At 35.1% G+C, this 17,328-nt stretch overlaps 1 protein-coding gene across 1 annotated transcript; it reads right to left on the bottom strand.

Moving 5' to 3' along the window:
- Positions 1-1,394: 1,394 nt before the first annotated feature.
- Positions 1,395-6,712, bottom strand: LOC137717589 (filament-like plant protein 4). Its single transcript, XM_068457000.2, has 6 exons — positions 6,440-6,712; positions 5,603-5,725; positions 5,103-5,343; positions 2,507-4,967; positions 2,324-2,366; positions 1,395-2,185 (listed from the first exon to the last, which is right to left on the bottom strand). The coding sequence occupies exons 2-6, from the start codon at positions 5,708-5,710 to the stop codon at positions 1,736-1,738; spliced, it is 3,303 nt and encodes a 1,100-aa protein (XP_068313101.2). The 5' UTR covers positions 5,711-5,725; positions 6,440-6,712; the 3' UTR covers positions 1,395-1,735.
- Positions 6,713-17,328: the final 10,616 nt, after the last annotated feature.

The raw sequence follows: 17,328 nt of genomic DNA, 5'->3' as shown, positions 1-17,328 counted from the left end.
TTGCGTCAAGGCTTGCCCTCGACCGTACATACTGCATAGTGTTTGAAAAATGATTTCATTTCAATGCGTACCTGAGCTCAGACGAAATAACGCGATGCAGAAAAACACCATGAAAAGGGCTCGAGCAAAGTTGATGGAAGTCATATCGTCTGACGATATTAGTTAGTTACTATATAGTTTGCTGTGTGATGAATGTTTGAAATCATGTGGTATTTATAGTACACTGAACCCCTCTCTCTTTGATGGAGAATCAGAATTGACTTCTCGCAAATCAGTTTTTGTTAAATGTAAGTTATGAGTAATAAGTATCGTTTTCGATTCGCTACCAAATCAAGGGATCATGTAAAATCCATTAGGATTATTGACCAAAATAAGAATTAGGATTCTATTTCGGGATCCTTCAGATAATTTTGTGGGCCCGTTTTGAATTTTATCTTGTATTGGAACTTTTTTTTTTTTTTTTTTTAGGAAAAGTAATGAACAACAATCCACAAAAAGTAGAAGGAGGATTGTCTCTCCGCCTAATCTCTCTTAGTTTCTCTCCCTTCTTATTTAATCGGTTACGATTAAGTCACGTCAACATCTTGTATTAATTTTTTATAGAGAGAAAGAAAAAAAAAAACTATGAGTGGAGGTGAGGGAAGAAGATGAGAATAACATAGGAGAATCCTACTCCCGAAAAATAAACAACAACCATATTTCAACAAACATTAAAAGTCTAAAATAACAATCATTCCTTTTTTTTTTTTTTTTTTTTTTTTGGACAAATGATAGTGTTAGTGGGTTAAATTGTCAATTATTAGGTGGAGGGTGATCAATGGGGATTGAACCCGCACCAGGATACATAGACATAATTGTATTCCGCCACTATGATAATGCGCTATCTGCTATCAATCATTTAATTGAGTAATTAAAAACTAGACGGCTTTGATTACTGAAATATAACAAGGACTAGATCCTAAAAGAGTATCCCTCAAATAGACTTATTTCAGGCATCCCTTAAATATGTATACTTTTAGTATCCAAACATCATAGGGGAATAGAAAATCGAACATAGAACCTTATGTACAAAGGGTAAACGCTCTTAATACTTATAAACTAGCTTGACCAAGTTAGTAAAAACAGTGTCTTCCTCTATACACCCGAGTTCGAAACTCTCTTCATGTATTGATTTTTCGCTCGAAACTCCAATGAATATATATATATGGTCCAGTGGGTTAACTCAAATACCCATATTATACATTCACACATTTAAAGACAGTTGGGCTTGAACAGGCCCGACTGGATACAAAGCCTGTCATAGTCTAAAGCGAATAGTAAGCAACAAACTGGAAGCAAATGGTCAAATCCGACCAGGCACAATCCGGTGTTCATTTGCTGAAACGAATGAGAAATCATATAACTGAGACACATTTGTATTCAAATACTTTGAAACGGTTCATAAACTATGTCATTGTTCCGATCAACCCGAAAATACAGACGTGGCGTGCGAAAGACAGAAAAAAACAAATAAACAGATATGGGATGATATCATATACAGCCATTAGTTACAAAATTACCTCCGCCTTCACAAGTATCTCCCCTCATCAGATTATATCTTCACACCCAGGAATTCCCGGGAAATGGCGTTTATAGCGCGAATGAAGGAGGTCTCTGTCTTCGGTGCTGGTTCTAATTATTCCTTTCAACGGCCTTTCCAACGAGAAAATGTGATTCAGGCTCTCGAGCTGCAAGCCTAATAACCGTTCTTTCCTTTTGAGGAGAAGAATCTGCTGATGCCGCGCTGATGTTTCTCTGGTGTTGGGGTAGAAGACGTAGATGAGGGAGTTGACTTGGAAGACTTGTGTTTCGGACTTTTGGAACTGACTGGTGATTTTAAGACAGTGCTTGCCTCTGTGTCGGATGGGCATGGAGAGTTATGCAGGTTGATGGGAGACTCGCTGCCCACTCTGTTTACATTGACAGAAGAAGCACCTTCCGTCTCACCTTTTTCTGAGTCTTGCAAGTTCATGGCACTGGTAGTGGGTTCATCCTCAGTGAACCCTTCACCCTTTTGACTCCTCCCATTGTATGGAGATCCCACGACCTCTGTTTGAGGGTGCAATGCCTTCAACTGCTTGCCGAGAAGAAATATGGTTTCTTGACACTCGGCAAGCTTCTCCGCTGCATCTGCCAACTCCCTGTCCTGTGATTACAGAATATAAATGTTCAAGCTATCAGCATCCACTTGCTTTAGTAGGCCAGGATATATCAATGTTGACAACACAAAAAACGATCAAGCACGGACAGAAAAGAAACAAGCAGAAAATGAACGTCGCCTCACCTGTTTTGTCTTGAATTCAGTCTCAACTTCCAAACGCTCATTGCTGGCATAAAAAAAGGAAAATGTAAAAGTTAGAGTCGATCGCCAAACCTGAGACCTAGTAAATTGAATGCTCAATAGTTTTCTTTTTTAATTTGCTATCAAGCAACAGATGCCACCGATGGAACAGAGATTGACACTAACCTTTTCAACTGCTCTTGAAGTTCCGTGCATCTGGCCAAAGCATCTTGATGGTTCCTTTTCTCTTCTTGTAGCTCACTTTCCAGAGTTTCGTTTCTGACTTGCAGAAGCTTCAGTTCAGTTTCTAACTCCTGAGCTCGTGACTCTAGTGACCTGTACGATTCTGCCATACATTTCAGCTGCGTCTCGGCTAAGCTATTTGAGTTCTTAGCAGAAGCAAATTGTAATTTAGCTTCAGCAAGAAGCTGCTCAGTTTCCTGTAATTGAGACTTTGTAATCTCTAAAGTTTCAGAACATCTTGCCAAATCCGTTGCCAGGTTATCTTTCTCTGATTTCAGTTGTTCAAACTCCTCCAGTGAGATTTTGCATGGTGCGGCATTTGGTTCATAGCCGGAGACAAGATTTCCATCGTCAGGAACTTCAGGGTTAGTATCATTAGGAATGTGGACACAAACATTTTGAAATCTTTGTGATGAATCCTTCTCAACTACCTTATTCTCTGGTAATGCTACCTTGTCAATACAATCAGGACTGTTAGTTTCTGACTCAACACCCTTGGCGCCTAGAACGTTGAATTTGAGTTCACTGGCGTTTGCTAAAACATGCGAAAGGCCAAGAACAAATTCACCCAAACTTAAGTTTCCATGAATAACTTTACTGAATGTGCCAGAGAATTCTTCAATCTTTAGGGTCAATCCATCGCCATCCGGAAGCGTGTCATGCACTTCCATCACTTCTTTGCCCAGGAACAGCACAAAGTCATGGATCAAAGAAATGGCAGATGCCAGATCTTCGCTTATTACTTTCATCGTCTCTGTGGCTGGCTGGGACAAAGTGATTTCCTTTTCTGTGGTTAAACCAGAATCATCAGGATTTGCGTGCCGGTCACATAGGGCATCAGAGCTGTGAACTTCCTCTGAAACACACTTTACAGTGTGCGGGTGCAGAGTATTTTGTGCTTCCTGGACTACAAGTTTGATATCCTCAATAACTTTCCCAAAATCCGTTTCCTTAGATAAGAATTCCAATAGCATACAGATTTTCGATCGGAGTTTCACCAGTGGCAGCTGGCTTTCATCAGATTCAGGACTGGATCCTGACAATTCCGCATTTGGCAGCTGGCTTTCATCAGATTCAGGACTGGATCCTGACAATTCCGCATTAGAAGATGCCTGGTCACCTACCAAGGGACTTGAATCATGCTGCTGCTCAGATTGGACATCTTTGGCGGCAGTGACATCTCCCAAAGCATCATGACTCTCTCTTTCGGATGTCTTACTAGAGATGGCTCCATTCGAGTCATTTGGCAAACAAGCCAACTTCTCCATCTCCAGAAAGTCATCCATAAGATTCAAGTCGTTTTGACTTTCAGATTTGTTTGACTTTGCATTGTTCTTCTCCAATGTTGTGGCCCAAGACTCAGCATAGCTTCTGGCGTCATCGTTACCATCTTCAGACAAGGAGGTCGAGCTTGGTGGATTGCTTGCATCCTGGCTTGACGAACCTCCAGGGGTGATCTGAACAACAGATTTTGGCGAGCCTTTCTGTAGATTGTTGATTTGAAGTTGTGCTTCTAATGTTTGAAGCTTGCTGGCTGCCTGAGCATACATACTCCTTGAATCCAGCACATCGCTGTTACGCTTTGCCAAAGCTTCTTTCAGCATCTTTGTTTCTTCTTCCATTGCTAATAAACGTTCTGTGAGAAATTCATTCTCCTTTTGAAACTTCTGTACATTATCAAGAGAAAACTCAGTCGCTAGGGACATGTGCTGGGACATTTGTGGACTAGAAGGCTTAACAGGAGACTTCCTTAATCGAGTTTCTCCATAATCTCGGCCTAAACTTTCAACCTCAAGCTTCATTTGTGCAAGTGCAGCAGGACCAGGTAACTTCTTCCGCACAAGACCACGTAATCTTTGGCACTCTGCTTCAAGCTTAGTTATTTTTTTAACACCTTCCATATGCTGCTTGTTGGCTGCTTCAGCAGACCTCATACTCATGTTCTTTTCCTCATTCCGAATTTCTAGCTCCTTGGCGGCTAGATGGAGTTCATACTTCAGAGAATGTATTTCCCTTTCACAAGACTCAACGTTGCTCTTAAAATGCTCAATTTCTGCCTCAGCTTGTGACTTCTCTTCGCTTATCTTGAATAGCATATTCGAACGCTCTTGTAAGGACCTGGAAATAGCAGCATTTTCAGCAGCGGACCTTAGGAGTTCTTGATCTAAATTAGCTATCTTCGCTTCGAGCTCATGCTTGATTTTGTCAACTTGCGTGTTTTTGGTGAAAACAACATCTTGTATTTTCTGCTCATGTTCTTCCTTAAGATTTCGTATCTGCCGCATGCACTCTTTAAGAGCACCATCCAAATGTGCGGCCCGGTCTTCAGCAGTGAGTTTCAAAAGAGTCACAGATTCTAGATGAGTTTTCAATGCGAGAGCCTCCGCTTCAGCCTTTTCCCAACCTGCGGCAAACGGGCGTTTTAAATAAATTAATTTCTGTCAAGTGTCAACTCAAGAAATCCTTGATCAGCACCTAATCAAGAACTTTATTTTTTTCTGTAGTCGAGTTACTTACACCAATATCATTATTATCATACCTGAGACAGCTTCTTCGGCAACTTTAGCATGCTGTTTAACCAAGCTCTCTTTGGTAGTCATCTCGGAATCGACCTCAGTGAGCTTATCATTCAAATCCTTAATTTCGTCCTCCAATGTCTGAACTTGATCCTCATAATTCTTCACTTGATCCTCGTAATTCTTCACTTGCTCCTCCAAACCGGTCAGATGTGAATATTGCTCCACAGAAATTTGCACATAATTTGGTTTTTTGTACTTCTCCTGATTGCATAAGAAGCAAAACCGAAAGAAAAAAAGAAGAAAAAAAAACTATTACTAAATTTGTTGCATCAAAACTCGAAAGAAACTATGAAGAAACCTAAATAATCCATCAAATTGCAACAGAAATTGCTGTCAACTGTGACAAATTCATTAAAAATTCAAAACTGCATAACGAAAACATACTAGAAGTGCCTACTTACTGAGTCAATGTAGTGAATATGCAAAATGTTATTGATTAATTTACTGTCAATGAACTTACTTGCTCAGTCTGTGCCTGGCTAGCTAAGGAGTCCGCTGCGGCGGCGGCTCTCTCCGCTGCCGCCCTGTCCGACGACTTTTTCTTCCACGGCCAACTCCGTCGGTCCATATTAGACTGTAATGTCTGCATAAATTACGATTCAAAATAGTAGTTGTTTGTTAGTTGCGAGAAAAAGGAAACCAATTGAATTAAATTAATTAAGAAACAAAAAAACTGATTAGGAAAGTAATTAGAAACTTCAAAACTTGAATCATTCAGTTTATAATCCAAGTCAAATAATGGTAAGAAAACTCAGAAGTTCCATTTCTGCAAGAGCATTGCGAAGAACAGAAAATGCAGATGCAAATCACAAAAACGACATGTCGACTAATGCAGAACGGAGAACGACGAGATCTTGATTACGGAGCTATATTTAGCTGGTGATCCTACGGATTTAAAGAGATTAATACCGTAATACACTGACACTGAAAAAGCTCAAAAATCCGATACGAAACGGAAATAAATGGAAAAAAAAATTGGAAAATCGGAAACACGAACGAAATCGTTTAATACAAAAGCAAAAAGATGAACAGGAAAATCGGTGGAAACAAGCAGAGAAAACCTCACCCACAGAAAGAGATGAAAATTTCTAATTTGATGAAGTAATAAATCGCATAAAAAATCACAGTTTGTTTCCATAAAGCAGAATAAAGACGAATTATCAGCAGAAAACCGCATTTATTTACTTAATTTCAAATATTTCATCTCTCGTGTATGAGAAGCTTCTGGTAGATGGCGGTGACGAACAGAGATTAAAAGAAGTCGGTGGAGACAGAATGCGTGGGGGAATCGGCTTACCGGAACTAATGCAGCTTCCGAAACACTCCGATGCGGAGAGTATCAGACTCCGAGACGGAGACCAAGACTCCGAAATGGAGATCCGAATTCGGATTTTGTTGTCGGTTTTAGAGAGAGGGAGTGCGACGGAGGTGGAGATTGTGGAAGAGCGGGGAGAGAGAGAGAGAGAGAGAGAGAGAGGAAGAAGGAGAAGGAGAAGAAGAAGGAGAAGAAATGGATTGCGGTGGTGGTGGTGGTGGGTGCGAGAAGAGAGTGAAATATTCGGACTGAGGTGTCACTTTAAAAGGTAAGACGTTAGAAAAAGCCTCCAAAAAACCATCGCCTTCAATTTTCTATTATTTTTTTGAAAAATTAAAAAAAAAATAAAAAATGGAGAAGACAATAAAATAAAAAATTAATTAATAAGCATGGGGGAATGCTTCGTTTTCCCTTATTTTTGTTCCTGTAATTTAATAGAATTTTAACGAAAAGTTCGCGGTATTATTCATTTTAACGAAAAATCATATTTTTATATTAAAAAATCAATCATAATACTATTCATTTTACCCTTTATTTTACCTTTATAATTAAAAATTAAAGTTTTCAAATTATTTTCGTTAATTTTTCTTTAATTTAATTAGAATCTGCGATATTTATTAATTGGAGCCTTGTTGGTTGACAAATTGGCGAATTTACCCTCAATAGAACATAAGAATGGCAATTGAGTCAAGACTGCTTCTGTAAAAAAACACTTTTTCTCACAAGTGTTCAAGCTATATATGTCAAAAATTATCGAAAATCAAAGCGTTTCTACACTTGAATGCGCTTATTCAGAAATTTTTGTAATTATCAAAAAGCACTTTTGGCGTTTACAGAAGCAGTCGCAAACGGACGCTCTTGCGACGCTTGTGGGGGAAGCAAGGGTGAGCTGTATCCGATATTAGAAAGTTCTGTTCTGCTGTTGGAGTATGTTATGTTTCCATTACCGGGTCTGGACCACCGTCAGTAGTCCAGCTCATCGCTCTAAAAATGCGCTGTGCTGTTGGATGCGCTGCGGGTGCTGCGTGGTGCGGTGGACTGTCGCAGCACGTTAGTGATTTTGTTATTTTATATAGATCGGAACATCAACGCCGTGTGAAATTTTTCAATGTGACCGGTACAAAAGATAGTACATCACGTGTTATTATACAAATTGTGGGATATATATGTTAAAAAAGTAATAACTAAAAAAATAAAATTTTTCACTACTTATATAAAAACACGTAGTGTATTTTCTGTGTTCCGGTCACAATGAAAAATTTCTCCAAGACCGTCGGTTGGACCAACCTTGGATATTCGTGGTTCTTTCTTGCTTATCATCGTATAATTTTTGGATATTTGTTTTCTATACCCTACTTCAGCATGGAATAATTATAATTTTCTACCAAAGCTTGACAAATAATTTGTTGATCTTGATTTTAGGATTTACCCATTAATTAAAGTGGAACGGATTCGTGACATTATTTTTTACACAAATTACACGTTCTGATAAGGTCATCTTCATAATGTATTTCAACGATATGAACGTTTATCTTTTAGGTCTTCTCTCAAATATCATGTTTACCAAAAGTTCTCAAAATCTGAAACCATATGAACGTAAGGGTTTGGGGTTTCTTTGTAGAACCATATTCTTCAATTTTCTTTACTACAAATAAATGTCTTAATGGTTTTGGATTTGTCTTATTTTTTTAAAATATGATCTATGAATGATGTTCTAAAAGATAAACGGTTTGAATCATTAAAATACAGTGAGCCCCACTAAAAAAGATTAAAAATTTGTGTAAAAAAACAGTCACAGATCTGTCCCTAATAAAGGACGTGTGATTCTAAACAAAACAAAGCATAAGTGGCAATGAATGAAAGAAAAATACTGTGCGAAAATCAATTCCCTTGTTTAGTAACTTTGGAATGCTCGTGTACTTTTATTTTGTCATGTGTTTTAACGTTTTTGTACTGTATCATAGTTTATTTGACCCAAATTTCTCGTCTCGAATTTTTCTAGTTTATGGACAATATACATGTATCGGTGCACATATTACTGTTATACGCATTAAACGTAAAAACATGTAAAAAGTTGGTAATTTCACCTTTTTGATGATTTAGCCCCATACTCGGTGATAGGTAGATAGCCCAATCAATCATTCAACAAATAGACCTCGTAAAAAGTAGTCATATATGATTAGATACAATACTTTCAACCAAAGCAATATGTAAGAATGACACAAAAATCAAAAGTAAGATTTGTGGTGTTTAAGTTTTGGGCATGTGAATTTTGATATTAGATTGCGGGGTATCAAAGTGCATGATTTCACGATTGAATCAAGATTTCCTTCGGATCATCAGAGTTGACAGACCAAGTAATTCGAATTACACAACGTCTAGCATTAATCCATTCCACTATTCACCTCACACAAATCAAATTCGGATCTCTCTATTTCTCTTGGATGGTCCAATTACACGGGTCATCTGCGAGATCCGAAAACAATCTGAATTCGTCACCATAGTTCTCTACAAAAGGTTGACTTAGATAACACGTATGCATTTGTTGCAGCGATGTTTTGAGTAAATGATACATCGATATGTGATTTTTTATTTTTTTTTCTTTGTACCCTTAAATATGGTCCTTAATTATTTGGTTACAGTGTTTTTTTTTTTTTTGTCAAAATTTAGTAACAGTGTTGGATAAGTATTAATGCAACGCTTGATATATTATAGCAAGATTAAACAATAGTACAGAAAACACAGATTTGCTCTGAATTTCTGTCAAACAAAATGAGACACATATATGGGAAAATATCATTAATTGGAAAAAATCAGAAGCATTATCATATATATTTTGGTGTTAATGGGGTATTCGGAACGATAGTAATGAAACGATGTAGATTTTGTTTTGTTTTTATTGAACTTATCGAAATTAAATATTGATGACATATTAATCAATTTGACGACATAACAATTAAATATGGACAACAAAACGATCAGATATCAACGACCAAATGAAGGTCACAATTGTAATTTTCAACGATAGATAAAACAGGATTACTTACCTAATCAAAAGATTAACGTCATCCATATACAATTATACCTACACATTACACGAAAACCAATTGATTTATCTATTTATTTTGGAGACTGACAGAGTGTGAGTTAGTGTATAATAAAAGCCTGCGTTACACTGCTACAGAACGGCGACTATGGAAAGCATCAACAGTTTCACTTTTTTCTTTTTCTGATAGAATGAAAATGAATAGTTGCAGCCACTGTTTGATGAGATTGTGTACAAAGTCAACCTAATTTTAGTTGACGTGGGATCATGACTGTTCAATTCAAACTATAAACAGGGAATTGGATCCACTTCAAATCTTAATGTTTGGAGCTTAAGGATTAATCCATATGGATCGCTGATTGATGTATAAAAGAAATAAGAGCTGCTGGTTTGTATGTGGGTCAGCGAAATGAGTTAATGGAGACCGTTGGATTCAATTTGTATAGAACCATCCATGAAGAATATCAAGAAAATGAACCCTCTCGCATGCTAAACCAAATTGTTTTCAAACTCAAACCGAGATCCTTTTCAAATCTCGTAGTCCGATGTTGACAAATCGAGATATTTAGACTATTCATTTTAAATTATACAGCTGTCGTTAACTCATTCCACTGGTCTACCGTACAAAAATAAAGAGACCGGATCTCTCTCTCCCTCTCGTGAACAGAGTCCGGACTACTCTGTCAGTGGGTTCCGGACCGCATATTCTCTATTAGCTTTTCATTAAACTTAATTATGGTTTTTAAACATATTTAACTCGATTAAAATTCACCCTATTGATAGCTAAGGTTACTAGTGGAAGTTGTTATTAAGATTTTAAGAAACAAATCAGCCACGAATAATGTAGCAACAAACCACGCTGATATTGTTATCTCAACTTATAATTTACTATCGGCAGATTACAACAGGTGTAAAAGTTCCATCACAAATTTATTAGTGAAACTACTCAATTTAAATTATATTAATTTTTGTTAATTTTTCCAACATGAGATTCTTGTAATTCTAAAATAGATTTGGATTCTATTCGGATCCATTCATCGTATATTGTGCGGTCAGAAATTATTTAAATTTTTTATTTAAAATTAAATAAAAATAGTATCAAATGAAAACTGATCGCACGATGTACGATGAACGGTTAAGATGTGATGATCCGAAAAGGATTCTCATCCTTCTAAAACATGTTATACAACCCCAAAATTGAGCGAGTGGACCCACACGCAAATTGAGGTACGTAGGAGATAGGACCAGTACAATCCAATAGTGGTGCAGAGGAGGAGCGGAGGGTAGCATCCTATGAAAACGAGGTGGTAAAAGACACGTGGTCCCCACGCAGCACACGTTTCAGCCTTCATTTGTCATAGACAAGCTTTGGGCTTTTTATCACGTGGGGTCCACCGACTTCTTACCCTCTTTCCCGCATACAATTGAGACTTTTTAATGTGTCAAAAATACTGCATGATACATCAAATATATAATGTAATTGGTTGAAAATCGGAAGAAATAAAATTCTCAAGCAATTTTATGACACCATGTGTGCCGAGCCATATTAACATGTGTCGAAGGAAACGACCATGTTTCATATAACACGGGTGATTAGCCCCCTTAATCATCGAAACGTACAGCGTCGGCAGCCCTAATTATTAATTAGGTTCCAATGACGACAGTCTATGATACAAAAACCAAACCGCGGTCCAAAACGGCAAAACCTACTATACAAAACAAAACATCATCCCAACATCACAAATTATTAAAACAACAAAACCAAGATTAAGATGTAATTATCCTCCTCGATCATCCTTCTTTTACTGTTTTGTACTCAACAAATTTTAAAATTCCTTCCAAGTACTTTCCCTGTTCATGTTCTATTTTGTACTTCACATATTTTAAATTTCCTTCCAACTACTTTGTCTGTTCATGATCTATAGTATGTACTTCGTTGAATAAGACAAGACAACCACCATAGGACAATTTTATGTCAAAATTCTACACGACACATCTTGTATTCGATTTATAATATTGTAAAGCACACAATAATAGTCAACCGGAGGTTAAAATGCTTATCTGAGTCTTTCCAACCCTAAAAAATATAAACTACCGTGATGAAACCTCCAATTAATCTCTTTTTTAAAAATAAAAAAAAAATTATATATATATATATATCTATACTTTTATACTACTAAGAGAATCCTATTTGTCAACTTTTCTCTTTTTTTCTATTTTGCCCTCACTTTTGATACACACTATTGACAAAAAGAGGACAAAATAGTAATTTTGTACCTTTTGACGAAATGATAATCATATCCCTATTTTTCCTATTTTACCCCTTTTTTTTTTTTTAATTTTAGAAAATGACAATCATATACTTATTTTTTCTAATTTTACCTTCACTTTTGATACACAATATTTACATAAATATGACAAAATAATAATTATGTAATATTAAAAAAAATGCACTTATTAAGAGAAATTGTTAATACACACAAAGTGTGTACTCTCTGCTAGTATATATGTATTAAATGCGACAGGATTGATATTTAGGCTCGTTTTAGAGTTTTGGATTGTTTGAGTTAGAGATTCAGCTTAATTGTGGTGAAGATTTTCAATTGTTTGTGCGGTCCTTCGACTTTCTTTTTGTTGTTAAATGATTCATCAGTGATTTGCCTCTCTGGCTCAATGGTCAACATATACGACGTAGCTTGAGGGATTTTGTTCATTCATAGTTTCATACCAGTTAAATTTTGTAAATTATTTTTTTATCAACAAGGAAAATACAATACAATAATGTACTATAAGTTTATAGAATTCTCTTTTTATTTGTTTTAATATATGGATTAGCTGTAAACTTTAGAAAAATCTAAACCATTGATGGATACATTTGAACCAGTCAAATTTATGTTTATATTTACACACAAAATGTCTCCATCTCTTACTACTAAGTTTTTTTTTTCTTTCAAAAGATGCCAGTTGGTAGTTTCTTCACCGTCCACCATTCGAAAAGTCAAGAAGACTAATAAAGACATTTCAGTCTCATTTCGGCCACCATTGTGTGTTTATCAACGTTAATAATCAAACTCAGAACGTGCAGTGTGAAATACAAGCATTACTAAGTTGTTTATTTTATGATATATTATACGTCTTAACCGAACTACCAAAGTATATAAATTGCAAATTGGAAAGGGTTGTTCTGAGTCTCCAAAATTAATTTATTGTATATTGTGCACTTATTCTTTTTAATTCATATAGTGTATGCATTAGATGACATACTACGCTCTAATAGATTGAGTGGATTTATATATATAAAACGAATGCATTAGATTAGATCAGTCCTAATGTATTGAAACCAACAAGTTAACAACCGAGTCCAGATTAATGAACACATCCACAACTAATTAATCACCATTTTAGTTGATTGCTCGTCTTTTTATTCTTTTTATTTGTTAAAATATGTTTAAATAGTTTGATTGATTGATGGCCTTTAGTTTGGTGGGAGTTGGGGGAGTTCTCCTTAGTGGCAGGGTCAAGATTTCAGTTTAGAAGGGGCCCAAAGGTTTTCATCCAAAACGCTTTTTTTATCTTACAAAAATTACCATGTCGTGTGTTGAGCAATTGACCACTGTCGTTTAGGTCTACTATAGTGTCGTCTTTATCATCATATTTCTTAAACTTAAACCCAAGCTTCTTTGATTTTTTCCTTATCTCCTTCCACTGATCTCAAGACTAGAGTTATCCTCAAAGCTCACAAACATTAACAGATTACCTGAACTCCCTAGGAGCCACCAACCTCAAATCAAACCTGATGAAAGAAATTAAAGTAAAAACGTCGAACCCAAACCTTAAGCCTACGGAAAAAATTTAAAGATCACAAGTATAACACGATTTTTTTTGCGTCCAAAAAATGTCAGAATGGACTTGTGACCATTATGGTCCCTCGTGATAGACAAAGAAAACCCTAATTTTCAATCAGAAACACAGTTTTGGTTGCTGGAGAAGAAGTCAAGTCCCGTCTGCCTCTGCATTTGTCAACAATTTGACCCCTCTTTTTTCTGCATGCCCTTTCCTCTGTCCCCGAACCATATTCATAATTGAATCGTGCATGCTACATGCAATAAATTTTCTACCATACGTCGGTATACAATATACGTAAATTCTCGTCCGTTGATTATTGTTTATTGAATTTTTTACTACGTATTTAATTATTTATTATTCTTTTGCTGTATATCTATACATCTCCATTATCTATTTCTTAAATATTTTTAAAATTTTCCGACATGACATTCAATTTCTCAAGAGACGACATTGGTTGAGCGTTTAGAGAAAGGATTTGGGGATTTGGGTCCTCTGCTAGACTAGGCTAGACTTTTAATAGTTTCTCTCATGTGATATTGAATTATTGAATCGAGACACTATGTATCGATAAACTCATTATATGTAAGTTGTTTTGTGTGTAGCTAATAACAAGGCGCACGAATTGCAATAAAATCCATTCGGTGATAGGGCATTTATCTTTAACCTATTGCGTCCCAGTTAGCATAAACTATGTAACTCAAGCACAAAACATCAATATCAACAACAACAAAAAAATATTTTATTGATACCAAAAAAACCAAAAAAAAAAATCTTCAATATATATATATACCAGTAGGATCCTTGCCGGATCCTCTTCAAATTCTCTTTTTGAGAATCCTGGGAATCTTCCAATTACATTCGTTCATCGTATATCATGCTGTTAGAAATCATTGTAAATTTTTTTTATTTAAAATTGAATATAAACAGTAACTGACAAAAAATGACCGCACGATATACGATAAACGGATGTGCTTGGAGGATCATCGGGATCCTTAGAAAGAGGATCCGGTGAGGATCATCTCTCATATATACATATACATATATATTTTATGTATTGTACATAAATAGATTAAGACAATACCTTAATGGGCAGTTGTCCTGGCCAATGACTTAACGTACTCAAAATATTCATCCATAAGCAATTGGCTGCTGCTAATATCAAAAATGTATTCTTTAGTTTTTACACGCCATACACACACACACGAATAATGGAAGCATTTTCTACGCACGACATTATTGTAAAAAATATTTATTTATTTTTTTTATAAAATAATTTTAAAAATGTAAAAAGTCGTGTAAACGGGGGCAGACATGGTAATATGGGGAACATCTTAATTGGGTTTCTTTAAGCACATGCACCGCGCAAGTACGTAACCATTATAAATCCGCAGTAGTCCCAATCATAACTGATAACTCATTCATTTGCACTCCTGCAAGTTATTTAAAATAAATAAGATTAATATAACATATAAGGATGATTAGAGTATTACTTAAATTTTGATAAACGTACTTATTTTCTATTGATAACAGATCATTTAGTTTACAAATTTTATCGTCTCCCTAACATTACCCAATAAATAAATGATGATGTTTTACTGCATTGACGGAAAGTAATGATGTCTACACTATCTAATACGGAATTGTTCTCACAATTTTCTTTTTTCCTTTAACCGTTAACAATTTAACTACTTTACGCTATCATTTACAATAAAATTATGGCATTAAAAATTTCCACAATTATATTTATGGGTGGGGTGTCCTATTCTTTTTTCCTTTTTTAGAATGTTTTTTCTTTTTATCGAATCCTTCTTTAGAATGTCAATACGGTGATTGAGGTGAGGATAATGATTCGTAAACAAGGTTGCTGTGGTTTGATAATTAATGATCACATCTTGATTTATTACATCTCAATCACTTTTAATTAGCAATTTATTATGATCAGCTAATTCATGTATGTATGGGGCATTTTGGGGATTTGCCTATTTGAAAATAACTTATTCGCACTAGTGTTTTTGCTAGGGCTTATTCAAAAACTAAGTGCTTCTTGCAGAGTGTTTGATAGTTGCTCTGCCTGTCTAATGCTTCTCCGCTTCTCCATAAAGTGTTTGCGCGTGTGCTTGAAAATGTTTTTAAAATAATTGAAAACGTATTTTTTTTATTAAAGTGCTTCATGTAGCTTCTTGAAAAATTTATTTTAAATGCTTTTAAAATTTAAAAACATTTTCATCGAAAGTGATCTTAATCATTTTAAAGCATATCCAAACGAGCTCTATAAAACCTTTATAGAATAGCATTTAATTTTTTTCATTTTTTTATACAAACTACACACTTATCTCTAACTATAATGTAAGGAAACTCAAGTATCTTTCATTTCATAATTCATAAAATATAATAGTTTCAATCTTTTGTGAGAATGGGAATTGGAATTTCATGCCTTTGCTTCGTTCGTACGGAAGATTTTTGTCAATGGGGTAGGAATGGGATTGGGGAGCATTTTTTTTTATTTTAAAAATTGTTATTATTAAAGGGAGGAAAATGATTCAAAACTATTACAATAATTTAGAAAGCGATAATTTCGAACCTGGTACGTATAGATGATAAAATAAAAAATATATTTATAAATAGTACCGAACGAGATTTTTAAAACGCTAATAACAATTCTCTAAATAATTTAATTTAATAACCCACTCACTCACTCACCCACCCTTTGCACAAGACAGCTTTAATACATCTCCCAATGTCCCCCACACTTCAGTTTCTGTTGCCTGCCAAAGTAATTGAGTTTTTTCTTTCCTTGGATTCGATTTCCCTTTGTTCTTACTTCACTAAATATATATGCTTTTCCTTTTCCTGCTTTTCCCCATAGCGCATCATCATCACCATCATCATTTTTCTCCTTTGTTCGCAACCATACTGAAAGTTGATTTTCATTCTATTTAGCTTTTCACATTTTTTTTAATTCTTAATTATTGAATTGGATAACTTAAATAGAGTTAAACTATAAGATTTAACAAGAGTGTGAGAAAAAATTGTCTAAGATGATTTGGACACGTGAACCGAAAACCTATAGATGCTTCGACTAGAAGATGCAACTTTAAAACGGAGGGTTTGGAGATAGAGGAATACTTGTAAAGACTTTGAAAGAGATTTTACAAAAAAATATAGAGTACTTGAAGTTAACGGAAAACTTTTTGTAAAACGTAGCGCAATGTCTTTCTAGAATTTATAGAACCGTCCCGATTTATGTAATAAGGCATAATTGTTGTTGTATTTTGTGTGAAAACTTTATAACAAAAAAAAGTGTTTTTATTATTATTTTTCATGGGGTCTCATTTTATATTCCTTGTGGTTTTTCTGTCTCAATTTGCATCTTAGCTAGCGTGAATAGAAGAGTAATGCCAAAGTGCAGTCTCCTTCCAATGATTCCATTTTTCTTTACAAATTTGACCCATCAATGTGAATGCATTATAATCAATGAAATTAAAGAATGTAAGCGTTCTCATAGTTGAATGTAACCACATTGACTGAAGCATATGCACTATTTTCTTTGTAACTGAGTTCAAAATTCTTCTTTACACGTTAAATCAGTCTTAAGATTACTTATATCAAAAGTAGAAAACATAACATTTTTTCTATTATAGTTATTATTATTATTTTTTTAAAAAGGACCAGCTGGCCGTTCTTTTCGAAGTCAAAAAGACTCGCAGTAGCATTTCAGTCTCTCTCACCACTGTGTGCTTAAAGTTTCACTGTCTCATTTTTTAGTGTCATATCTTACATTAATTAATTAGATTTTTTGTTAGGAAAACTAACTAAAAGTCCAAAAAAACTTTAGTTTTAATGAAAAAGACAAATAAAGGTGTAGATAATAGTATCAGGAAAAAGTAAAAATGTGATTTTTTGTTAAAAATGAATAATACTAGGTGTGTTTCGTTAAAATTTTTTTTTTTTTACTATTATTTGATAGGTCAAAAGTGCA

Source organism: Pyrus communis, chromosome 8, assembly GCF_041283825.1.
Source record: "Pyrus communis isolate YQ-2024b chromosome 8, ASM4128382v1, whole genome shotgun sequence".
Lineage (NCBI taxonomy): Eukaryota > Viridiplantae > Streptophyta > Magnoliopsida > Rosales > Rosaceae > Pyrus > Pyrus communis.
Note: the sequence above shows the minus strand (reverse complement) of the source record. Positions and strands in the feature narration are given on the sequence as shown.

Excerpts from the sequence above, each read along its gene's own strand:
- LOC137717589 (XM_068457000.2), bottom strand. The coding sequence starts at position 5,710 with ATGGACCGACGGAGTTGGCCGTGGAAGAAAAAGTCGTCGGACAGGGCG. Across the intron at positions 4,968-5,102 it reads TGCCGAAGAAGCTGTCTCAG|GTTGGGAAAAGGCTGAAGCG; the intron begins GTATGATAATAA and ends CGTTTGCCGCAG. Across the intron at positions 2,186-2,323 it reads CTGAATTCAAGACAAAACAG|GACAGGGAGTTGGCAGATGC; the intron begins GTGAGGCGACGT and ends CTGTAATCACAG.